General features: G+C 46.7%; 1 gene segment (V, D, J or C); it reads right to left on the bottom strand.

Moving 5' to 3' along the window:
- Positions 1 to 670: 670 nt before the first annotated feature.
- Positions 671 to 27,126, bottom strand: LOC115603284. The segment is given in 9 exon segments: positions 671 to 703; positions 3,182 to 3,319; positions 7,034 to 7,428; positions 9,611 to 9,934; positions 10,893 to 11,207; positions 12,150 to 12,443; positions 21,958 to 22,044; positions 26,680 to 26,982; positions 27,072 to 27,126. Coding segments are annotated over 9 exon segments (1,944 nt in total).
- Between the last annotated feature and the right edge of the window lie 445 nt (positions 27,127 to 27,571).

Raw genomic sequence — 27,571 nt, 5'->3', positions numbered from 1 at the left:
ACCGAATTTTACCCATTTTCACGGTGTTTCACCCCAAAACTCCACTAAACTACCCCAAATCACCATTTTCCACCCTGATTTACCCATTTTACTGATGTTTCACCCCAAAACTCCACCAAACTACCCAAAATCACCATTTTCCACCCTGATTTACCCATTTTACTGATGTTTCACCCCAAAACCCCACCAAACTCCCAAAAAATCACCATTTTCCACCCAAATTTACCCATTTTCTGGGTGTTTCACCCCAAAACTCCATCAAATCCCCCCCCCAAAATCACCATTTTCCACCAAAATTTACCCATTTTCTCGGTATTTCACCCCAAAAGGTCTCATCAAACCACCAAAAATCACCATTTCCCCTCAAATTTACCCAGTTTACTGATGTTTCACCCCAAAACTCTCACCAAACTCCCCAAAAATCACCATTTTCCACCAAAATTTACCCAGTTTCTTGCTGTTTCACCCCAAAACTCCTCTCAAACACCCATAAACGCCCGTTTCCCCCCCAACCTTCACCCCATGGTGTGGACGTGCAGTAGAAGCCCCAAATCCCACGTTTCTGGCCCCCAAACCCCCTCCAGATGGTGTTTATCATCACCCAACGTTTCATTTCTCCTCTTTCTTCTCGGTTTCGGGTCATTTTGGGCGGGTTTGAGTCATTTTGGGCTCAAGGAGGCGCCGTTCCCACCACCGTGAACATCTGGATGGGGGGAAGAGGAACCAGATGGGCCCCATTGACGCACGTTGGGGTTCTCCTTCTGAGTCAGCACCAAGAAGGGGAAACCCAATGGAGGAGCCTTCAAAGGGGGTGGAGAACCCAACCCAAGCCAATGGTGGGCAACACAACCCAATGGTGGTCAACACAACCCAATGGTGGTCAACACAACCCAATGGTGGTCAACACAACCCAATGGTGGTCAACACAACCCAATGGTGGTCAACACAACCCAATGGTGGACAACACAACCCAATGGTGGTCAACACAACCCAGTGGTGGTCAACACAACCCAATGGTGGACAACACAACCCAGTGGTGGTCAACACAACCCAATGGTGGACAACCCAAGCCAATGGTGGACAACACAACCCAATGGTGGGCAACACAACCCAGTGGTGGTCAACACAACCCAATGGTGGACAACCCAAGCCAATGGTGGACAGCTCAACCCAATGGTGGTCAACACAACCCAGTGGTGGTCAACCCAACCCAATGGTGGACAACCCAAGCCAATGGTGGACAACTCAACCCAATAGTGGTCAACACAACCCAATGGTGGACAACTCAACCCAGTGGTGGACAACCCATCCCAATCCAACCCAATGGTTGTCAATCCAATGGTGGTCAATCCAATGGTGGACAACCCAATGGTGGTCAATCCAACCCAACCTGAGGCCAAGTGACCCCATATGGTCCTGGGCAACCCCATAAAGCCCCATAGGGCCACATAGAGCCCCATAGGGCCACCAAAACTGGTCCTAGGAGCAGGAATCCCATTGGAATACCCCTAAAACTGGTCCTAGGGGCAGGAATCCCATTGGAACCATCCCAAAACTGGTCCTAGGAGCAGGAATCCCACTGGAATACCCCTAAAACTGGTCCTAGGAGCAGGAATCCCATTGGAAACCCCATAAAACTGGTCCTAGGAGCAGGAATCCCATTGGAACCATCCCAAAACTGGTCCTAGGAGCAGGAATCCCATTGGAAACCCCATAAAACTGGTCCTAGGAGCAGGAATCCCATTGGAACCATCCCAAAACTGGTCCTAGGAGCAGGAATCCCATTGGAACCATCCCAAAACCGGTCCTAGGAGCAGGAATCCCATTGGAAAACACATGGAAAAGGGGGAAAACATGGAAAAATTTATTTCTTAGGAGAAGAATATTTACAACAGGGAGGGAAAGGACAGGAATCCCAGAGAATTCCATTGATATCCAGCGTTGGAGGGGATGAGAAGGTGGAATTCCATCGGGAATGGGGTCATTTCACCTGGGAAGGGGGGGAAATGGGAATTCTTTAGTTATTTGGGACCAATGGTGATTTTGGGGGAAATTTGTGGGAAATAATAGGGATTTTAAGGGAAATATTGGGGAAATAATAGGGATTTTAGGGAAAATTGGGGGGAAAATCAGGGATTTCAGGGATACATGGAGGGCAAATAGGGATTTTCTGGGAAGGAAGGGGAGGAAAAGAGGGGTTTTGGGGAAAATAGGGGGGAAATGGGGGGTTTAGCAAGGATTGGGGGGGAAATGGGGATATTTCGTAAGGATAAAGGGAAAAATCAGGATTCCTTGTAAGGATATGGGGGAAAACAGGGATTTTGGTGAGATTGCTGGGAATAAATAGTGATTCCTTGCAAGGATATGGGGAAAAAGAGGGATTTGGGGCAGAAATAGGGAAAACCAGGGGGGGTGGCAAGGATATAGGGGGAAAAATAGGGAGTTTGAGGCAAGAATTGGGTAGAAATAGGGAACTTTGGCAAGAATCAGGGAATACTATGGATTTATTGCAAGAAATATGGGAAAATAGGGATTTGGGGCAAGAATTGTAGAAAAATAGTGATTTTGGACAAGAATGATGGGAAAACCAGGGAATTTTGGCAAGAATTGGGGAAAAATAGGGTTTTTTGGCAAGAATTGTGGGAAAAATAGGGTTTTTTTGAGGAAATTAAGGGAAAAAGAGTGATTTTGGCAAATATTAGGGCGGAAACAGGAATTCTGGGCAAGTATTAAGTGAAAACCAGGGATTTGGGGCAAGAATTAGGGTAAATGTAGGAAATTTTGGCAAGAATTAGGGTAAAAATATGGATTTTTAGAGGAAATTAAGGGAAAAATAAGGATTTTGGCAAGAATTAGGGTAAAATCAGGAATTTGGGGCAAGAATTAGGGTAAAAACAGGGATTTTTGAGAAGAATTGGGGGGGGAAGGGATCTTTAGAGGAAATTAGGGTAAAACCAGGTATTTTTTGCAAGAACTGAGGTAAAACCACGGAATTTGGGGCAAGAATTGGGTAAAAATTGGGATTTTTGATGAAATTAGGGTAAACATAAGGGGTTTTTTTAGGAAATTTGGGGAAAACCGGGGATTTTTTGATGAAATCTGGGGAAAATCAGGGGTTTGGGGGAGAATGGTTGGAAAAATGGGCGGTTTTGGTGGGATTGGTGGGAAACCCAACAGATACATGGCAAAATGGGGTGGAAAAGGGGGGTTTTGGGCCCACCTTGATCAAGGTGACGGTGGCGCTGTAGAAGAGGCTGAGGATGAAGAGGACGATGAAGGTCGAGGCGGTGGCCCAGAGGTTCTCTAGATCTTCCTCCTCCTCCAGCAGCCCATCGGGGAGCTCTATGGGGGGAGAAAAGAGGATTTTTGGGGTGAATTAGGGGGGTTTTGGCTAGGGATGGGGTTAACAGTGGGGGGGTTTGGGGTGTAAGGGGTGGGCAATGGGGAGGGAGCCCGAAATACGGCGTTCGGAGCCCAAAATATGGGGGTTATACACCAAAATATGGGGGTTATACCCCAAAATATGGGGGTTATATACCAAATTTCAGGTTTGGACATCAAAATATGGGGGTTGTAGCCCAAAATATGGGGTTCATAGCCCAAAATATGGGTTTGGAGCCCAAAGTATGGGGGTTACACACCAAAATATGGGGGTTATGCACCAAAATATGGGTTTGGACATCAAAATATGGGGGTTGTAGCCCAAAATATGGGGTTTGGACCCCGAATTATGGGGGTTATGCACCAAAATATGCGTTTGGAGCCCAAAATATGGGGTTTATAGCCCAAAATATGGGTTTGGAGCCCAAAATATGGTGGTTATACCCCAAAATACAGGGTTTATAGCCCAAAATATGGTGGTTATATCCCAAAATACAGGGTTTATAGTCCAAAATATGGAGTAATACATGAAAATATGGGGGTTATGCCCCAAAACATGGGTTTGGACACTGAAATACGGGGGTTATAGGCCAAAATATGGGGTTGGAGCCCAAAACACAGAGTTAAGACACCAAAATATGGGGGTTATACCCCCAAATATGTGGCTGGAGCCCAAAATGTGGGGTTTATACCCCAAAATATACCCCTAAAACCACTTTTTCCACCCCAAAAACCCCCTTTTCCACCCCAAACCCCATTTTGGATCTCAAACCCCCCATTTTCAACCCCAAAACCCCCTTTTCCACCCCCAAACCCCCATTATCTATCCCTAAAACCCCCTTTTCGACCCTAAATCCCCCTTTTCCACCCCAAAACCCCCCTTTTACACTCCCCTAAATGCCTTTTCCACCCCTAAAGCCCCTTTTATAGCCCCAAACCCCCTTTTCCTCCCCCAAAACCCCTATTATAGCCCCGAAAACGCCTTTTCCACCCCAAACCCCCATTTTATAGCCCCCAAACCCCATTTTCCACCCCAAAACCGCCTTTTATAGCCCTTTTCCATCCCTAAACCCCCTTTTATAGCCCCTAAAACGACTTTTCCACCCCAGAAACCCCTTTTCCACCCCAAAACCCCCTTTTCCACCCCTAAAACCCCTTTTATGGCCCCCAAGCCCCCTTTTCCACCCCAAAACCCTTTCCCATCCCCTTTTCCACCCTATTTGCATTCCAAATCCCCCTTTTCCGTCCCCAAATCCCCATTTCCACTCCTAACACCCCCTTTTCAACCCCAAAACCTGCTTTTCTACCCCAAAACCCCCTTTTTCCACCCCAAAACCCCTTTTGCACCCCAAAATCCCCCATTTCCACCCCTAAAACCCCTTTTTCCACCCCAAACCCCCCTTTTCCACCCCAAAATCCCCTTTTCCACCCATAAACCCTTATTTCCATCCCCAAAAAAACCCTTTTCCACCCCAAAACCACCTTTTCTAGCCTTTTTCCATCCCAAATCCCCCTTTTCCCACCCAAAAGCCCCCTTTTCCACCCAAACCCCCATTTCCACCCCAAACCCCCCCATTTCCACCCCTACACCCTCATTTCCACCACACACCCCCCGTTTTCCATCCCTAAAACCCCTTTTGCATCCCCAAAACCCCTTTTCCATCCCCAAAACGCCTTTTACACCCCCCAAAACCCCCTTTTCCACCCCAAAACCTTAATTTCCATTCCCAAAAACCCCCTTTTCCACCCCTAAAACCCCCTTTTCCACCCCAAAACCCCCCTTTTTCATCCAAACCCCCTTTTCGACCCCCAACTCCCCTTTTCCACCCCAAACTCCCCCATTTCCACCTCTAAACCCCCTTTTCCACCCCAAAAAAACCCTTTTCCACCCCAAAACCCCCATTTGCATTCCCAAAACCCCCTTTTCCACCCTTAAACTCCCTTTTATAGCCCCCAAATCGCCTTTCCCGCCCCAAAACCCCCTTTCCCACCCCTAAAACCCCATTTAGAGCCCCAAAAATGCCTTTTCCATCCCAAAACTGCTCTCTTCCACCCCAAAAAAAACCCTTTTCCACCCCAATTCCCCCATTTCCCACCCCAAAACCCCCAAATCCACCCCCAAAACTTCCTTTTCCACCACAAAACCCCCATTTCCCACTCCAAAACCCCCATTTCCACCCCAAAACCTGCATTTCCCACCCAAAACACCCCATTTCAACCCCCAAACCTGCCTTTTCCACCCCAAACCCCCCCATTTCTACCCAAAACCCCCATTTCCCACTCCAAAACCCCCATTTCCACCCCCAAACCTGCCTTTCCCACTCCAAAACCCCCATTTCCACCCCAAAACCCCCATTTCCCACCCCAAACACCCCATTTCAACCCCCAAAACTGCCTTTTCCACCCCAAATCCCCCCATTTCCACCCCAAAACCCTCATTTCCATCCCCAAAACTGCCTTTTCCACCACAAAACCCCCATTTCCCACCCCAAAACTGCCTTTTCCACCCCAAAACCTGCATTTCCCACCCCAAACACAGCATTTCAACTCCCATAACTGCCTTTTCCACCCCAAACCCTCCCATTTCCACCCAAAACCCCCATTTCCACCCCAAAACCCCCATTTCCCACCCCAAACCCCCCCATTTCCACCCCAAAACCCTCATTTCCACCCCCAAAACTGCCTTTTCCACCCCAAAACCCCCATTTCCCACTCCAAAAACCCCATTTCCACCCCAAAACCCCCATTTCCCACCCCAAACACCCCATTTCAACCCCCAAAACTGCCTTTTAAACCCCAAAACCCCCCATTTCCACCCCAAACACCCCATTTCCACCCCCCAAACTGCCTTTTCCACCCCAAAACCCCCATTTCCACTCCAAAACCCCCATTTCCACCCCAAAACCCCCATTTCCCACTCCAAAAACCCCATTTCCACCCCAAAATCCCCATTTCCCACTCCAAACCCCCCATTTCAACCCCCAAACCTGCCTTTTCCACCCCAAAAACCCCCATTCCCATTTCCCACTCCAAAACCCCCATTTCCACCCCCAAACCTGCCTTTCCCACCCCAAAAACCCCCATTTCCACTCAAAATCCCCATTTCCCACCCCAAAAACCCCATTTCCACCCCAAAACCTCCATTTCCCACTCCAAAACCCCCATTTCCACCCCCAAACCTGCCTTTCCTACCCCAAAAACCCCATTTCCATCCCCAAATCTGCCTTTCGCACCCCAAAACCCCCATTTCCACCCCAAAACCCCCATTTCCCACCCCAAAATCCCCATTTCCACCCCAAAATCCCCATTTCCACCCCAAAACCTGCCTTTTCCACCCCAAACCCCCCATTTCCCACCCCCAAACCTGCCTTTCTCACCCCAAAACCCCCCATTTCCCCCCCATCTCCCCTCGGAATCCCACCGGGAACGCCGCACCTCCACTCCCCCATCCCTTGGCTCTCATCATTCCATCAAAACACCGTTTTATTGCTCAGTTTCGGGGCCTTTTTTACCCCCTCTTCCCGTTTCCCCCCCCCTTCCCCTTTATATCCTATCCGCGTTTGGGGATGCGGGGGGGGGGGGGAGAGAGATGCGGAATTCCCTAGGGAATTCAATAGCAGGAGCTGGCAACATCCGAGAGGACCAGGGATACGTTGACGGCGGTGGGTTTACCCGAGGCTTTATCCACGGATCTCTGCACCACTTGCATTGGGATCTTCTCATGTCCCACCAGGCACGTGAAGACATTCCCGCTGGACCAATCCTCTCCGGGGACCGTCAAGGCGCTGTAGGTGAAGTAGGAAGCGGGAAGACGGGATTTGGAAGCGGGAAGATGGGACTTGGAAGCGACGAGGTGGGATTCGGCCGCCGGCGGCAACGTCACGTAGTCGGAGGCGGGAATGGGATCCCCATTGCGGAGCCATTGGATGAAGAGATCCGGAGGGTTGAAGCCCTTCGCCAGGCACGTGATGGTGGCTGATTCCTGCATGGAAAGCTGCTCCGATGGAGGTGGGAAGACGAAGACGGAGGGAGCTTTGGCGCCGCTGACTGAGAAAGGAATAGGGGGGAACGGGTCAGTTTTCCATGGTTTTCCGAGGGAAATGGGGGGATTGGATCCGTTTCCTTCGGTTTTGCAACAGGAGGAGTGGAATTGGATCCATTACCATCGAGTTTTCCCAAAGAAACGGCGGGATTGGGTCATTTTGCCTCGATTTTCCAAAGGAAATGCTGGAATTGGGTCATTTTCCCAGTCTAAACCACTCCCAGACAAGTCTAAACCGGTATAGACCACTATAAACCGGTCTAAACTAGTCCCAAACTGGTCTAAACCAGTCTAAACCACTATTAACTATTATAAACCATTATAAACCATCATGAACCACTACAAACCACTCCCAGCACCAGTCTAGACCAGTCTAAACCACTATAAACCCACTATAAACCACTATAAACCCACTATAAACCACTATAAACCCACTATAAACCACTATAACCCACTATAAACCACTATAAACCAGTCTAAACCACTATAAACCCACTATAAACCAGTCTAAACCACTATAAACCCACTATAAACCACTATAAACCAATCTAAACCACTACAACCCACTATAAACCAGTCCCAAACCAGCTCCAAATCACTCCCAGCACCAGTCTAGACCAGTCTAGACCAGTCTAAACTGCTATAAACCCACTATAAACCACTATAAACCAGTCTAAACCACTATAAACCCACTATAAACCACTATAAACCAGTCTAAACCACTACAACCCACTATAAACCAGTCCCAAACCAGCTCCAAACCCCTCCCAGCACCACTAGAGGCCAGTCTAAACCACTAAAAACCCACTATAAACCCACTATAAACCACTATAAACCCACTATAAACCACTATAAACCACTATAAACCCACTATAAACCACTATAAACCACTATAAACCCACTATAAACCACTATAAACCAGTCTAAACCAGCCTAAACCACTATAAACCACTATAAACCCACTATAAACCACTATAAACCAGTCTAAACCACTACAACCCACTATAAACCAGTCCTAAACCAGCTCCAAATCACTCCCAGCACCAGTCAAGACCAGTCTAGACCAGTCTAAACCACTATAAACCCACTATAAACCACTATAAACCCACTATAAACCACTATAAACCACTATAAACCCACTATAAACCACTATAAACCCACTATAAACCACTATAAACCCACTATAAACCACTATAAACCCACTATAAACCCACTATAAACTCACTATAAACCACTATAAACCCGCTATAACCCACTATAAACCACTACAACCCACTATAAACCAGTCCCAAATCAGCTCCAAACCTCACACAGCACCACTAGAGGCCAGTCTAAACCACTATAAACCACTATAAACCACTATAAACCAGTCTAAACCACTCTAAACCCACTATAAACCACTATAAACCACTATAAACCCACTATAAACCACTATAAACCCACTATAAACCCACTATAAACCACTACAACCCACTATAAACCAGTCCCAAACCTCTCACAGCACCACTAGAGGCCAGTCTAAACCACTATAACCCACTATAAACCACTATAAACCCACTACAGACCAGTCTAAACCACTATAAACCCACTATAACCACTATAAAACAGTCTAAACCACTATAAACCCACTATAAACCCACTATAAACCCACTATAAACCCACTATGAACCATTATAAACCACTATAAACCCACTATAAACCCACTATAAACCCACTATAAACCCACTATAAACCATTATAAACCACTATAAACCCACTATAAACCCACTATAAACCACTATAAACCACTATAAACCACTATAAACCCACTATAACCCACCATAAACCACTATAAACCAGTCTAAACCACTATAAACCCACTACAGACCAGTCTAAACCACTATAAACCCACTATAAACCACTATAAACCCACTATAAACCACTATAAAGCACTATAAACCCACTATAAACCACTATAAACCCACTATAAACCACTATAAACCAGTCTAAACCACTATAAACAACTATAAACCAGTCTAAACCACTATAAACCAGTCCCAAACCACCTCCAAACCACTCATAGACCAGTCTAGACCACCACAGACCAGTCTCGACCACCATAGACCAGCGTAGACCACCCTAAACCAGCCTAGACCACCCTAAACCAGTCCAATCCAGCCCAACCCAGTATCCCCGGTGGCCACTCACCGGTTGCCTTCTGCAGGGTGGCCTGGGCAGGGAAGAGCATGTCGGGGTGGGTGACCCTGCAGGTGAACGTGTCCCCCTTGTCCCAGTCCGTGGTGCAGACGTTGGCCACGGCCACCACGCTGAAGAGCCCGTTGGCCTCGAGGACGTGAGGGGACCTGTTGGTGGGCAGCTCGGTGCCGTCGTCCTTCCACCAGGAGATGTCCAAGCCGTGGACGTTGGCCACGTTGAGCACTCGGCACGTCAGCTTGGCCGCCTTCTCCTTGAAGATGTCCATGAAGAGCGGGGGGGTGACCTTCACCGTGATGTCTTCACTGAGGGACTCGTCTGGAGAAGGAGATGGAGCCATCAAGTCATGTTGACCATGGCCACTGCCCCATAGAGACCTCACACTATGGTTTCCATAGGGAGATGGAGCCATCAAGCCATGTTGACCATGGCCACCGCCCCATAGAGACCCCACACTATGGTTTCCATAGGGAGATGGAGCCATTGACCATGGCCACCACCCCACAGAGACCCCACACTATGGTTTCCATAGGGAGATGGAGCCATTGACCATGGCCACCACCCCACAGAGACCCCACACTATGGTTTCCATAGGGAGATGGAGCCATTGACCATGGCCACCGCCCCATAGAGGGATAAGGGGACCTCTTGGTCTCCAATCTATGGCCACCAAAGGACACACTATGGACAATATGGACCTTCTATGGACTATATGGAGCTTCTCTTATGGCCAGTATGGACCTTCTCCTATGGACCATATGGAGCTTCTCCTACAGACAACATGGAGCTTCTCCTGTGGGCAACATGGAGCTTCTCCTGTGGGCAGTATGGACCTTCTATGGACAATATGGACCTTCTATGGACTATATGGACCTTCTATGGACTATATGGAGCTTCTCCTATGGGCAATATGGACCTTCTATGGACAATATGGACCTTCTATGGACTATATGGAGCTTCTCTTATGGACAATATGGACCTTCTATGGACTATATGGACCTTCTATGGACTATATGGAGCTTCTCCTATGGACAATGTAGACCTTCTATGGACAATATAGACCTTCTATGGACAATATGGAGCTTCTCCTATGGCCAATATGGTTGGTGGCATCTACCTGGCCTTCCACGATGGACCTATGGAAGTGCTGGATGGTGGCATCTTCTCAGACCTGAAGGTCTTCTCCAACCCACCTCCTCCATACCTGAACCCCAACGCCACCGAGACGCCTTCAGGCTGGTTGCCCCCCAAAGCCACGTCCCCACCATGGACTTACAGTTACATTCCTGAGCTTTGCTGATGTTCCTCATCTCCCCGTCCACTTGACACGTGTAGATGGCCCCCGAGTTCCACTCCGCTTCGGTGACCACCAGGCGGCTGTTGGTGACAGAGAGGCCCCCTTTGGCCAAGGTCTCGGTGATGGCAGCGTCTTGGAGGTCGAGGCCGTTCTTGAGCCATTGGATGGGAGGATTGGGAGGACCTTGGACGTGGCACAAGATGGTGGCGTTGCGGTAAGGACCTTGGAATTCCTCCCGGGATGGGGCGTACAGGGTGAGCGTGGGGAGCACGGGGGGAGCCGGGCGGCTGGAACCTGTGGGGTGAAGGAGAAGGGAGAAGGATGAAGGACAAGGGTGGAGCAGGAGGGGTGGAGCTGGAGAAGGATGAGGGTGAAGGGGAAAGATGGATGGAGAAGAAGGGTGGAGGACAAGGATGGAGAAGGATAAAGGACAAGGATGGAGAAGGAAGAAGAATGAAGGACCAGGATGGAGAAGGACCAGGATGGAGAAGGACCAAGATGAAGGACCAGGATGGAGAAGGAAGAAGGATGAAGGATGGAGAAGGAAGAAGAATGAAGGATGGAGAAGGAAGAAGGGTGAAGGACAAGGATGGAGAAGGAAGAAGGATGAAGGATGGAGAAGGGTGAAGGACAAGGATGGAGAAGGATGAAGGACCAAGATGGATAAGGAAGAAGGATGAAGGACAAGGATGGAGAAGGAGAATGATGAAGGACAAGGAAGGAGAAGGATGAAGGACCAGGATGGAGAAGGAAGAAGAACAAGGATGGAGAAGGAGGAAGGACCAGGATGGACAAGGAGGAAGGACCAGGATGGACAAGGAAGCAGGATGAAGGACCAGGATGGAGAAGGAAGAAGGACAAGGATGGAGAAGGAGAATGATGAAGGACCAGGATGGAGAAGGAAGAAGGACAAGGATGGAGAAGGAGAATGATGAAGGACCAGGATGGAGAAGGAAGAAGGATGAAGGACCAAGATGGAGAAGGAAGAAGGACCAGCAAGGAGAAAGATGAAGGACAAGGATGGAAAAGGACCAGGATGGAGAAGGAAGAAGGACCAGGATGGAGAAGGAAGAAGGACCAGGAAGCAGAAAGATGAAGGACAAGGATGGAAAAGGACCAAGATGCAGCAGGAAGAAGGCACCAGTCAACCCAAAACCAACAGAACCCCCCCTCCCCCCCCACCCCCCACCCCCCCCCCCACAAACCCCCCCCTTTGCGCCCCCATCCGTCACCCACCGGGGTTCTCCAGGGCCACCACGATGTCCTTGACCCTGCAGTAGAAGGGCTGCAGGCTCTTCCCTTCCTCGGGGGGCAGCAGGAGGTGGCTGGCGGCCGCCCGCGCCGCGCCGGGGTAGGTGCGGGCGCCGTGGGGCGCGCTGTGGGGCAGGCTGCGGTTCAGGCGGTCGCTCCAGGAGAAGGGGGGCCCGGGGCGCAGGAAGCCCACGGCCAAGCAGGCCACCGAGTAGAAGCCGGAGCTGGAGGAGGAGCCGCACGGAGACAACGGGAACAGGACGGGGGGGACGCGGGAACCTGCGGGATAAGGGGGAAATGGGGGGTTTGGGGCGAGAAATGGGGGGTTTGGGGGGGAAATGGGGGGTTTGGGGGGGGAAATAGGGGGTTTGGGGGGGAAATTGGGGGTTTGGGGGAAAACGAGGGTTTTGGGTGGAAAAATTGGGGTTTGGGGCAAGAAATGGGGGGTTTGGGAGAAAAACATTGTTTTGGGGGAAAAAAATGGAGGTTTGGGGCAAGAAATGGGGGTTTGGGAAAAAAAAAATTGTTTTTGGGGGAAAAAATGGAGGTTTGGGGCAAGAAATGGGGGGTTTGGGAGAAAAACATTGTTTTGGGGGGAAAAAATGGAGGTTTGGGGCAAGAAATGGGGGTTTGGGGGGGGAAATGGGGGTTTGGGAGAAAAACATTGTTTTGGGGGGGGAAAAATGGAGGTTTGGGGCAAGAAATGGGAGGTTTGGGGGGGAAATGGGGGTTTGGGACGGGAAATGGGGAGTTTGGGGCAAGAAATGGGGGTTTGGGGGGGAAAAACGTCGTTTTGGGGTGGAAAAATGAGGGTTTTGGGCCAGAGATGGGGGGTTTGGGGCAAGAAATGGGGAGTTTGGGGCAAGAAATGGGGGTTTGGGGGGGAAAAACGTCGTTTTGGGGTGGAAAAATGAGGGTTTTGGGCAAGAGATGGGGGGTTTGGGGCAAGAAATGGGGAGTTTGGGGCAAGAAATGGGGGAGATTGGGGGGGCAAAATGGGGGGTTTGGGGGGGGAAAATGGCGGGTTGGGGGGAATGGGGGTTTGGGTTGAGAAACAGCATTTTGAGGTGAAAAACATGGATTTTTGGGGAAAAGCATCATTTTGGGGGGGGAAATGGGGAGGTTGGGGGGGGAAAATGGGGGGTTTGGGAGAAAAACATTGTTTTGGGGGGAAAAAATGGAGGTTTGGGGCAAGAAATGGGAGGTTTGGGGGGGAAATGGGGGTTTGGGGGGGAAATGGGGGGGATTGGGGCAAGAAATGGGGGGTTTGGGGGGGAATGGGGGTTTGGGGGGAGAAATGGGGGTTTGGGGCAAGAAATGGGGGGGATTGGGGTGGGAAATGGGGGTTTGGGACAAAACACAACGGTTTTGGGGAAACCCCACCATTTTGGGGGGGAAAACCACGGATTTTGGGGCAAACCCCACTGATTTGGGGTCAAACCCCCCCCCCAAATTCGGTGCATACCAGTATAGGACCAGTATGGGACCTGTACGGACCAATATGGGACCAGTATGGACCAGTACCGGCACCCCCCAGCTGCCCTATAGCTGCTTCTGCAGTACTGGGACCAGTATGGGACCAGTATGGGACCAGTACGGGACCAGTATGGGACCAGTATGGACCAGTATAGACCAGTATGGACCAGTATGGGACCAGTACCAGCACCCCCCAGCTGCCCTATAGCTGCTTCTGCAGTACTGGGACCAGTATGGGACCAGCATGGGACCAGTATAGACCAATATGGGACCAGTATGGACCAGTATGGACCAGTATGGGACCAGTACCGGCACTCCCCAGCTGCCCTATAGCTGCTTCTGCAGTACTGGGATCAGTATGGGACCAGTATGGAACCAGTATGGACCAGTATGGGACCAGTACCAGCACCCCGCAGCCACCCTATAGCTGCTTCTGCAGTACTGGGACCAGTATGGACCAGTATGGACCAGTATAGACCACTATGGGACCAGTATGGGACCAGTATGGGACCAGCATGGACCGGTACCGGCACCCCCAGCTGCCCTATAGCTGCTTCTGCAGTAATGGGATCAGTATGGGACCAGTATAGATCAATATGGGACCAGTATGGACCAGTATGGGACCAGTACTGGCATCCCCCAGCTGCCCTATAGCTGCTTCTGCAGTACTGGAACCAGTATGGGACCAGTATAGACCACTGTGGGACCAGTATAGACCTGTACTGGACCAGTACCGGCACCCCCCAGCTGCCCTATAGCTGCTTCTGCAGTACTGGGACCAGTATGGGACCAGTATGGGACCAGTATAGACCAATATGGGACCAGTATGGAACCAGTATGGACCAGTACCGGCACCCCCCAGCTGCCCTATAGCTGCTTCTGCAGTACTGGGACCAGTATGGGACCAGTATGGACCAGTATGGGACCGGTACCGGCACCCCCCAGCTGCCCTATAGCTGCTTCTACAGTACTGGGACCAGTATGGACCAGTATGGACCAGTATGGACCAGTATGGGACCAGTATGGGACGAGTATGGACCAGTATGGACCAGTACTGGCACCCCCCAGCTGCCCTATGGCTGCTTCTGCAGTACTGGGATCAGTATGGGACCAGTATGGGACCAGTATGGACCAGTATGGACCAGTATGGGACCAGTACTGGCACCCCCAGCTGCCCTATAGCTGCTTCTGCAGTACTGGGACCAGTACGGGACCAGTATGGACCAGTATGGAGCAGTATGGACCGGTACCGGCACCCCCCAGCTGCCCTATAGCTGCTTCTGCAGTACTGGGACCAGTATGGGACCAGTATGGACCAGTATGGGACCAGTATGGACCAGTATGGGACCGGTACCGGCACCCCCCAGCTGTCCTATAGCTGCTTCTACAGTACTGGGACCAGTATGGACGAGTATGGACCAGTATGGGACCAGTACCAGCACCCCCCAGCTGCCCTATAGCTGCTTCTGCAGTACTGGGACCAGTATGGGACCAGCATGGGACCAGTATAGACCAATATGGGACCAGTATGGACCAGTATGGACCAGTATGGGACCAGTACCGGCACTCCCCAGCTGCCCTATAGCTGCTTCTGCAGTACTGGGATCAGTATGGGACCAGTATGGAACCAGTATGGACCAGTATGGGACCAGTACCAGCACCCCGCAGCCACCCTATAGCTGCTTCTGCAGTACTGGGACCAGTATGGACCAGTATGGACCAGTATAGACCACTATGGGACCAGTATGGGACCAGTATGGGACCAGCATGGACCGGTACCGGCACCCCCAGCTGCCCTATAGCTGCTTCTGCAGTAATGGGATCAGTATGGGACCAGTATAGATCAATATGGGACCAGTATGGACCAGTATGGGACCAGTACTGGCATCCCCCAGCTGCCCTATAGCTGCTTCTGCAGTACTGGAACCAGTATGGGACCAGTATAGACCACTGTGGGACCAGTATAGACCTGTACTGGACCAGTACCGGCACCCCCCAGCTGCCCTATAGCTGCTTCTGCAGTACTGGGACCAGTATGGGACCAGTATGGGACCAGTATAGACCAATATGGGACCAGTATGGAACCAGTATGGACCAGTACCGGCACCCCCCAGCTGCCCTATAGCTGCTTCTGCAGTACTGGGACCAGTATGGGACCAGTATGGACCAGTATGGGACCGGTACCGGCACCCCCCAGCTGCCCTATAGCTGCTTCTACAGTACTGGGACCAGTATGGACCAGTATGGACCAGTATGGACCAGTATGGGACCAGTATGGGACGAGTATGGACCAGTATGGACCAGTACTGGCACCCCCCAGCTGCCCTATGGCTGCTTCTGCAGTCCTGGGATCAGTATGGGACCAGTATGGGACCAGTATGGACCAGTATGGACCAGTATGGGACCAGTACTGGCACCCCCAGCTGCCCTATAGCTGCTTCTGCAGTACTGGGACCAGTACGGGACCAGTATGGACCAGTATGGAGCAGTATGGACCGGTACCGGCACCCCCCAGCTGCCCTATAGCTGCTTCTGCAGTACTGGGACCAGTATGGGACCAGTATGGACCAGTATGGGACCAGTATGGACCAGTATGGGACCGGTACCGGCACCCCCCAGCTGCCCTATAGCTGCTTCTACAGTACTGGGACCAGTATGGACGAGTATGGACCAGTATGGACCAGTATGGGACCAGTACCGGCACCCCCAGCTGCCCTATAGCTGCTTCTGCAGTACTGGGACCAGTATGGGACCAGTATGGGACCAGTACGGGACCAGTATGGGACCAGTATGGACCAGTATAGACCAGTATGGACCAGTATGGGACCAGTACCGGCACCCCCAGCTGCCCTATAGCTGCTTCTGCAGTACTGGGACCAGTATGGGACCAGTATGGGACCAGTACGGGACCAGTATGGGACCAGTATGGACCAGTATAGACCAGTATGGACCAGTATGGGACCAGTACCGGCACCCCCCAGCTGCCCTATAGCTGCTTCTGCAGTACTGGGATCAGTATGGGACCAGTATGGACCAGTATAGACCAATATGAGACCAGTATGGACCAGTATGGGACCAGTACCGGAACCCCCCAGCTGCCCTATAGCTGCTTCTACAGTACTGGGACCAGTATGGACCAGTATGGACCAGTATGGACCAGTACCGGCACCCCCAGCTGCCCTATAGCTGCTTCTACAGTACTGGGACCAGTATGGGACCAGTATGGGACCAGTACGGGACCAGTACGGGACCAGTATGGACCAGTATGGACCAGTATGGGACCAGTACCGGCACCCCCCAGCTGCCCTATAGCTGCTTCTACAGTACTGGGATCAGTATGGGACCAGTATGGACCAGTACGGGACCAGTATGGACCAATATGGGACCAGTATGGACCAGTATGGACCAGTACTGGCACCCCCCAGCCACCCTATAGCTGCTTCTGCAGTACAGGGATCAGTATGGACCAGTATGGACCAGTATGGACCGGTACCGGCACCCCCAGCTGCCCTATAGCTGCTTCTACAGTACTGGGATCAGTATGGGACCAGTATGGGACCAGTATAGACCAATATGGGACCAGTATGGACCTGTACTGGACCAGTACAGCCCAGTACCAAACCAGCACTGGCCTCTATAGACCAGTGTGGGACCAGTATGGCCCAGTACCAGACCAGTAACCCCATACGGGACCAGCACCAGCTGCCCCAGACCAGTATGGACCAGTATAGACCAGTACCACACCATTAGCCCCATATACCCTGCTCTATCGACATGACTCCCCTCGTATTAATACGTTAATACATCACTATTAATACTAATAATAGCTATAAATCGGTGTATTCCTATCAATAGAGCTAAATTAATTGCTATTAATCAATATATAAGCTATATTAATAATTAATACCTATTAATCAATATATCTATATATCTCCACCTATATTAATAACTAATAATCGATACATCTCTAAATCTCTACCTATATTAATATATTAATACCTATTAATCAATATATCTATATATCTCTACCTATATTAATAACTAATAATTGATACATCTCTAAATCTCTACCTATATTAATATATTAATATCTATTAATATATCTATATATCTCTACCTATATTGATATATTAATACCTATTAATCGATACATCTATATATCTCCAGCTATATTAATCTATTAGTACCCATTAATCAAGAACATTACTATATTAATAGCCGGATATTAGAGATATCAGCCCCCAAAAATCGATACTAATCGATAATCTGGAGATTAATATCGATCATAGATGTAAGGATTAATCTACATTATATTAATCGAGATTAATATTAGTCGATATTAATCTGTATTAATCAATATTAATCGATATTATGTTCATATGTTTGTGTTCTATTTATGAGCAATTCCATTTCAGATCGATTAATATCGAGATTAATAGGTAGGTATAATATATAATATAAAATATATATTATATAATATATAATATATAATTAATATATAATATATAATATATAATATAATGGATAAAATATAAAATATAATATAGAAAATATAATATGTAGTATATAATATATAATAGATAATAGATAATAGATAATATATGTTATTAATATATTAAATATAGATAATTATTAATTAATATAAATCATCTATTGATATAAAATAGGTGTCAATATGTCTATTAAATGCAATAAATCGTATATAAATAGATATTATTATCATAGATATCCATGAATCTATTAAATATATCTTATCTATAATACTTCTGATGGATTATAATCGAATATTTAATAGAGATCATCTATTAAATCACTTTTTATAGCGAGATAATAAAAATATCCATTAATAGAAGACCTATTCTGTCAGATATATACTATAAATATTCCATTTAATAGTCTATTTATTAATATAGAAACGGATATAAATGGATATTAAAGAGAAATATCTGTTAAAGATGTGGATCTATCTTAAAATCTCCCTATTAATGATAGGAAATAGATATTAGATATCAAAAATCGATCATAATTTGATATAACAGGTAAGTTTCCATAGAAAATATTGCCTATATTAAAGTGGAATACATCTATTAGCTCTAATAAATCAGATATTAGGTCTAATAATACCTTCTTATTCTATCTATCTATCTATCTATCTATCTAATATTTCTATCTACCTACCTCCCTATCTATCATTATATTAGCGATAATAATATCTAATAACACAGGGCAAAATCGGTATCAAAAGAGATCTTAAAAGACGCATTTGCCCCAAACCACTTGATTTCACCCCAAAACGTTGTTTTTCTCCTGAAATCTGCTTAAAAAGGGTCCGTTTTCCCCAAAACCACCTGATTTCCCCCCAAAAAAGGCTGTTTTTCACCCCCCAGCTGCTGTTTTTCAGCCGTTTCGCTCCATTTGCTGCCATTTCAAGGGCTTTATGCAAAAGACCCCCCCAAAAAAAGAGGAATTTGCCCAAATCTCACTTCTCATTTTTTGCTGTTTTCGAAACTGAAACCAGGCAATTTTGGGGCCTTTTGGGCCAAAAACAACCCAAAGCTGCACCTGCAGGGCCCGAATCAGCCATTTTAGGTCCAAAACCTCCTTTTTAAAGGCAAAAAAACAACTTTAAATCTTATTTCTTTATATTTTTGCACCTTCTTTTTGGCTTCTAAAAGGCCCCAAAGTGCAAAAATTCATCATTTTGGGGAAAAAAAGCCCAGTTTCGAAGTTTAATTCGAATTTAAAGCCCTGAAATTAAAACATGTTCATTTGTCATAGATGTTGTTAATATATTTCTAATTTTCACCTCGTTTTATCCAATTTTTAGCCATTTTCAAGCCTTTTTGTCCATTTCAACCTAAGTTTTACCTATTTTTCTATCAAAGTTTTATCTATTTTCTATTGTTTATCTATTTTTCTATCAAAATTTCAACCATTTTCTCTTTTACATCGATTTTTAGTCTATTTTCAATCTATTTTTACCTATTTTCTATCTCTTTCCCATCCGCTTTATGTCGATTTTGTTCTACCTCAATTTAATCTAATTTATATCACTTTTATATTGATTTTAATTCTGATTTCTAAATATTCTAATCTATTTTAATCAATTCTTCTATTTTCTATCAATTTTACATCCATTTTAATCTTTTTAATAGTTTTTAATAGTTTTAATATCTATTTTATATCCGTTTTATATCTATATTAATCTAGTTTTAATATCTATTTAATATCCACTTTTAAACCTATTTTATATGTTTTTCTACCTAATTTACAATCTATTTCTCCCATTTTCCTATTTTCCCTCAATTTTTAATCTATTTTACCTCTTTTCTACCTGATTTTCAATCTATTTCACCCATTTCTCTGTTTTCTTCTTATTTTTAATCTATTTTCATCTATTCTTCTCTTTTCATCGATTTCAACCTATTTTTCAACCTATTTTCCACCTATTTTAATGAACATTTTCTCTATTTTTCTCCATATTCTTTATCTACCCGATTTTCTATCAATTTTAATCTGATTTTACCTTTTCTGACCTAAATTTTGATCCCATTTTTATCACTCCATTTCAATCTATTTCATCTATATCTAAATATATATATTTTTATATATTATAAATATATATTATAGATATATATTTAGATATTCCCTAAATATTTCTCTGTCATTAAAAATAACATTAAACCCATCAAACTGCCCCAAAATCCCCCAAATTTGCCCCAAAACCCCTTAAATAACTTAATTTCACCCCAATTTTGTGCAAGAATTGGGTTTTTAGAGGAAAAAATCACCTTATTTTAGGAATTCCCCTTAAAAACTCACTTCGTTACTCCAAAACTCTCAATTGTCGATTAGAATCCATCAATAAATGCAATAAAATGATGGATAATTCATTAATAATCAGATTAATGGGGAGATTTGGATGAAAAGAGAGGAAAATAGGGATATAATTCACAATAATGGCCCCAAATCCTTCATTTTAAAGAAAATTGGGGCTAAAAACCTATAAAAATCCAGAAATTGGGACTTTAAACAGCAAATTTACCCCCCAAAATGGCTCAGAAATGGAGATATTGGCTCATTTCTGATTAAAAATTTATAGATAATACATAAAAATGTCCATTTTTATACATAATACTATACTTAGGGGAAACAAAAATCACTATTTCTACTTTACTCCAAATCCTTCCAATTTAACATCATTCCTTGGTGAAAAATGGCATTTTCCACCCCAAAACCCCCCAATCTCCTGCACAAACCCCCAAAATCTGCCTTTTGGACCCCAAAGTTCATCTTTTTTCTCCCAAAACACCAAAATTTGGGGGTTTGGTCATTTTTGCCAACAAATTGCCCTCAATTATATTTTTCCCCACTAAAAAGGACCCTAAAATTGTCATTTTTTGGCCCAAATCTGCCATTAAATCATCTCTGGATGAGTTTCCTCCCTAAAAAGAACCCCCAAAAATGGACTTTCTGGCCTACTTTTGACCATTGTCACCTCCAAACACACTTTTCTCCTAAAAAAGACCCTAAAAATGGACTTTTTGACCTATTTTTGACCATTAAATCACCTCAGATTGATTTTTCCCCCCTAAAAAGACCTTAAAAATGACATTTTTTTAGCCTAAATCTGCCATTAAATCACTTCCGGATCAATTTTCCATGAAAAAGACCCTAAAAATGGACTTTTTGACCTATTTTTGACCATTAAATCACCTCAGATTGACTTTTTCCCCTAAAAAGACCTTAAAAATGAACTTTTTAACCTATTTATGACGGTTAAATCACCTCCAGACTCATTTTTCTCCTAAAAAACACCCTAAAAATGACATTTTTTAGCCTAAATCTGCCATTAAATCACCTCCAGATCAATTTTCCATGAAAAAGACCCTAAAAATGGACTTTTGGGCCTAATTTTGACCATTACAACACCTCCAAACTGCCTTTTCTCTTAAAAAACACTCTAAAAATCAACTTTCTTTGCCTAAATCTGCCATTAAATCGCCTCCAGATTGATTTGCCCTTCTAAAAACACCCTAAAATGGACATTTTCAGCCCAAATCGGCTGCTAAATCACCTCAAAATGAATATTTCCCCGACAAAACCCCCTCGAAATGGACTTTTTGACCCATTTTTGCCCATAAAATCACCTCAAAATGGACATTTCCCCCCCTAAAATGCCCTAAATCTGCCATTCGATGGCCCCAACCACCAAAACGGGGTCTCCCGCCCTCAAGACCCTCCCCCCCCCCCGGGTGAAATTTGGGGTGAAAATGGTCAAAATTGGTCAAAATGGGGTGGTGGGATGAGGACTTACCGGAGGAGACGGTGACGATGGTGCCGCTGCCCCACGCATCAGTACCACCAGGAAGACCACAGTGAGAAGAAACCAGCGTCCTCCTGTACAAAAACCCCTCCCCTGGCTAATTTTGGGGCTAAAAGCTGAATTTGAACCAATTTGGGCCGTTTTTCATGAAAAATGATATAAACTGACAAAATTTCGTGCGTTTCGAGCACCAAAATTGTAAATTTGGGTCAAAATTGTGAGAATTTCAAGGTAAATTTGAGGGTTTTCCTCCTCCGGCTCCAAAGAACCAAGATTTAGATGGTTCCCCTCCCAAAAATGGAGGGAAAAGGGAAAATCAGCCCCAAAACAGAAAAATTTCACTGGTTTAGGGGTAAAATTGATAAAAATAAGACAAAAAGTCGTATTTTTGATCATGAGGCATAAATCAAGGGGGAAAAAAGGCCAAAGTTTGGGGGGAAATGGGCAAAAAGCAAAATCAAGTGGCTATTTGAGGGAAAATTGGCCAAAATGGGGAAAATAACCCAAAGATTGGGAGAGAAATGGATGCAAATAGCAAGAAAATGCCAATTTGGGGTTAAAAAGGGGGGTGGAAGTGAAACATCAACATTTTGGGGGTTAAAAGTGGATAAAAAGGGCAAAAAAGACACGGATTTTGTGTGGAATTAGATAGAAAGGGCAAAAAATGGGGTTAGATTGGGTCCAAAATGGCCAAAAAGAGGCAAAGAGGCTCCAAGTTCGGGTCAAAAGTGGCCAAAAAGGGACAAAACAGGCCCAGGTTTGGGTCAGAATGGCCAAAACAGGGCAAAATTGGGCTGGTTTGGGTCCGAAGTGGCCAAAATTGGCCAATTTAGGTGTAGATTTGAGGTAAATGTGGCCAAAAAGGGACAAAATTGGTCCAAGTTTGGGTCAAAAGTGGCCAAAATTAGCCAAAATAGGCTCAGATTTGGGTCTAAAGTGGCCAGAAAGGGCTAAAGAGGACCCAGAACTGGGTCAAAAGCAGCCCAAAAGCCCAAAGAGGAGCCTAATTTGGGTGAAAAGAGGCCAAAATAGGGCAAAACCACCCCAGATTTGCTCTGGAAGTGACACTAAAGGGGAGAAGATGCCCAAATTTGGGCCCCAAATGGTTTGTGGTCAGGAAGAGGAACCACAGGGTTCTTGTCACTGTCTGCACCACCGTGATAAGCAGTAGCACCCCAACCAGCACTAGCACCACTACCACCACCCACAGTGATACAGGAGGGGACAATATCCCCTTCGGACCAGCCCCATCCTCTGTTGGGTTGAGCTCATCCATCCTACACCTCATCAAACACCTCCAAAGGGTTCAAAGAACCCCAAATCGGTGCAAAACGGGGCTTTAAAGCCCCAAATTCCTCCTATTTTGGTCAAAATGAAGCTCTCCCATGTCAAGATGTTCCTATTTCTCCGTTAGAAGAGGCCACGAGGTGAAGAACATCCATGGATCGTCAGGAGAAGGCAGCATCAAGAGGAGAACATCCGTATCTTGAGGTGAAACGCAACTGGAAGGAGGAGAAGACACATGTTGAGGGTGGGAATGGGCTTAAATGGGATAAATTCCCTTAGGATTGGGGTTAAAGCAGGGATAAGGGGGGAAACGTTCCCAAATGGAGGGTGGGAATGGTGGTGGGGGGAAAAGGCTGGTTGATTTGAGGTCAAAAAGGACTCTGTTCACGTCTTGAGGAGCAGAAGATGCCTCAAAATGGGGTAGAACTTCATCTAAAGGGGGGAATAGCTGGGATTTAGGGCAAAAATGGTTGTTGAGGGCAGAAGAATTCCAATCTTGAGGAAAAAAGGGGCTGAAAAAGGCAAAATGAGCCCAAAGTTGTGGGAAAAATGGCAAAAAAGAGGGAAAGATCCCCCCAAAAAGTGGGAAATGGGCATAAAAGGTGGGAAAATGGCTATAAAAGGGGGAAAATGGCCATAAAATGTGGGAAAATGGTCATAAAAGGTGGGAAAATGGTCATAAAAGGTGGGAAATGGGCATAAAAAGTGGGAAAATGGGCATAAAAAGTGGAAAATGGTCATAAAAGGTGGGAAATTGGGCATAAAAAGTGGGAAAATGGCCATTAAAAGTGGAAAATGGGCATCAAAGGTGGGAATATGGGCATTAAAAGTGGGAAAATGGTCAGAAAAGGTGGAAAATGACCATAGAAGGTGGGAAATGGGCATAAAAGGCAGGAAATGGGCATAAAACGTGGGAAATGGGCATAAAAGGCAGGAAATGGGCATTAAAAGTGGGAAAATGGCCATTAAAAGTGGAAAATGGTCATAAAAGGTGGGAATATGGGCATTAAAAGTGGGAAAATGGTCAGAAAAGGTGGAAAATGACCATAGAAGGTGGGAAATGGGCATAAAAGGCAGGAAATGGGCATAAAAAGTGGGAAAATGGCCATTAAAAGTGGAAAATGGGCATAAAAGGTGGGAAATGGGCATAAAAGGCAGGAAATGGGCATAAAAGGTGGGAAATGGGCATAAAAGGCAGGAAATGGGCATTAAAAGTGGGAAAATGGCCATTAAAAGTGGAAAATGGGCATAAAAGGTGGGAAATGGACATTAAAAGTGGGAAAATGGCCATTAAAAGTGGAAAATGGGCATAAAAGGTGGGAAATGGGCATAAAAGGCAGGAAATGGGCATTAAAAGTGGGAAAATGGCCATTAAAAGTGGAAAATGGGCATAAAAGGTGGGAATATGGGCATTAAAAGTGGGAAAATGGTCAGAAAAGGTGGAAAATGACCATAGAAGGTGGGAAATGGGCATAAAAGGCAGGAAATGGGCATAAAAAGTGGGAAAATGGCCATTAAAAGTGGGAAATGGGCATAAAAGGCAGGAAATGGGCATAAAAAGTGGGAAAATGGCCATTAAAAGTGGAAAATGGGCATAAAAGGTAGGAATATGGGCATTAAAAGTGGGAAAATGGTCATAAAAGGTGGGAAAATGGTCAGAAAAGGTGGGAAATGACCATAAAAGGTGGGAAATGGGCATAAAAGGTGGAAAATGGGCATAAAAGGTGAAAAATGGGCATAAAAGGCCAAAAAATGTCGGTATTTGGAGGAAAATGGGCAGAAATGGGAAAATATCCCATAAATTGTGGATTCTAGTGGTGGGAAGGGAAACATGGGATGAGATTTGGGGGGGAATGTGGCCAAAAAGGGGCAAAACAGGCCCAGGTTTGGGTCAAAAGTGGTCCAAAAGGTTAAACCAGATCCAAGCTTGGGTCAGAATGGGCAAAATAGGGCAAAATTGGGCCTGATTTGGGTCAAAAGTAGCTAAACTTGGTCAAAGTGGGCCATCTAAAGGGGGTTTTGGTGCTCCTCAAGGCCTTGTTCTCGTTGAAGACCCTTTGGCCACCCTACAAAGGATCTTACCCTCCATGGAATGGGTCTTGGGCACCATATAAAGGGCTTGGACTCCATAGAAAGGGTCTCATCCACCATCTAAAGGGGCTTTTGGTGCTCCTGAAGGCCTTGGGTCTCCATGCAAAGGGTCTCAGCCACCATCTAAAGGGGCTTTTGGTGCTCCTTAAGGCCTTGGGTCTCCATGCAAATGGTCTCAACCACCGTCTAAAGGGGTTTGGGTGCTCCTCAAGGCCTTGGGTCTCCATGCAAAGGGTCTCCACCACCATCTAAAGGGGCTTTTGGTGCTCCTTAAGGCCTTGGGTCTCCATGCAAATGGTCTCAACCACCATCTAAAGGGGTTTGGGTGCTCCTCAAGGCCTTGGGTCTCCATGCAAAGGGTCTCCACCACCATCTAAAGGGGGTTTTGGTGCTCCTTAAGGCCTTGGGTCTCCATGCAAATGGTCTCAACCACCATCTAAAGGGGGTTTTGGTGCTCCTTAAGGCCTTGGACTCCATGCAAAGGGTCTCATCCTCCACCTAATGGGTCTCGGGCACCATATAAAGGGCTTGGACTCCATAGAAAGGGTCTCATCCTCCATCTAAAGAGGCTTTTGGTGCTCCTCAAGGCCTTGGACTCCATGCAAAGGGTCTCAACCTCCATCCAATGGCCCTTGGACACCATATAAAGCACTTGGGCTCCATGCAAAGGGTCTCATCCACCATCTAAAGGGGCTTTTGGTGCTCCTCAAGGCCTTGGGGCTCCATACAAAGGGTCTCAACCACCACCTAAAGGAGGTTTGGGTGCTCCTTAAGGCCTTGGACTCCATGCAAAGGGTCTCATCCTCCACCTAATGGGTCTTGGGCACCATATAAAGGGCTTGGACTCCATAGAAAGGGTCTCATCCTCCATCTAAAGGGGCTTTTGGTGCTCCTCAAGGCCTTGGGTTTCATACAGAGGGTCTCATCCACCATCTAAAGGGGCTTTTGGTGCTCCTCAAGGCCTTGGGTTTCATACAGAGGGTCTCATCCATCATCTAAAGGGGCTTTTGGTGCTCCTCAAGGCCTTGGGCTTCATACAGAGGGTCTCATCCACCATCTAAAGGGGCTTTTGGTGCTCCTCAAGTCCTTGTGCTCCGTTTCAAGAGCCTCCTCACGCACGGAATGGCCTTTAGGCTCCATACCAAGTGTCTCCACCACCATCTAAGGAGGTTTTCACGCTCCTCAACCCCACAACCCCACATCCTCCAGCCGCTCAACCGCATCCGGAGAGGAAGCCCAGCTCCACCGCCTCAGCCCCATCCCATGGGACAAGCGAGGAGCACCACGACACCTTCTTGCCCGCCTTCCTCATGGCCTTGCTGTCACCGTGAGCAGCTTTCGCGCAGTAGTAGGTGGCCGTGTCGTCGGTCGTGAGGCTGCTCATCTGCAGCGTGACCGTGCTCTGGGAGGTGTCCCTGGAGATGGTGAAGCGACCCTTCACCGATGGCGCGTAGTAGGTGCTACCACCAGTGCTAATGCTTGCGACCCATTCGAGCCCCTGCCCTGGTGCTTGTCGCGCCCATCCCATGTTGTAGCTGCTGAGGGTGAAGCCCGAGGCCTTGCAGACGAGCGTCAGGGACCCACCAGGGCTCTGGAGGTCACCTCCGGTCTCCACCAGCGTCACGGCCGCCCGGAGACCTATGGATGGAGAAGAAGACCCCATTGAGTCAATGGGTTCCCGGGCACCGCCGTGGTCCTCACCCCACCAAGATGGGGCCAGGTCCTACCTGGGATGGCCGCGAGGAGGAGGAGGAGGGTGGAGAAGGCCATTGGGATGCCCATGGTGGTGGGATGGTGGCTCCATGGGGCAACCTCGGGGGTTATAAAGGCAATGGGGCGCGGGGGGATTTGCATATGGGGGGCATTAAGGCGGGAGGTCCCGCCCCCTTGGAGGCGACGGGGAGGAAATGATTAATGGGGATCGATTATTAATTAATTATTAATTTTTAAGGGAATAAATTTGATTTATATAGATTTTTTCCAAGAAATAAGTTTAATTTAATAAATAATTAATGATCGTGGTGTCAGTTACGGAATGAATTGATTAATCATGTTATCGACGTGGAATTCATGGCAGATTAATTAATTAAGTGATTAATTGTGATATCGACGTGGAATTAATTGATTAATTGCGATGTCGACGTGGAACTCATGGCAGATTAATTAATTGTGATATCAATGTGGAATTAATTGATTAACTGTGTTATCGGCATGGGATTAATTGTGG

This window comes from Strigops habroptila, unplaced genomic scaffold, assembly GCF_004027225.2.
Source record: "Strigops habroptila isolate Jane unplaced genomic scaffold, bStrHab1.2.pri NW_022045629.1_ctg1, whole genome shotgun sequence".
In the NCBI taxonomy this organism is placed as follows: Eukaryota; Metazoa; Chordata; class Aves; order Psittaciformes; family Psittacidae; genus Strigops; species Strigops habroptila.
The sequence above is the reverse complement of the archived record's forward strand: the minus strand, read 5'-3'. Positions and strand labels throughout refer to the sequence as shown.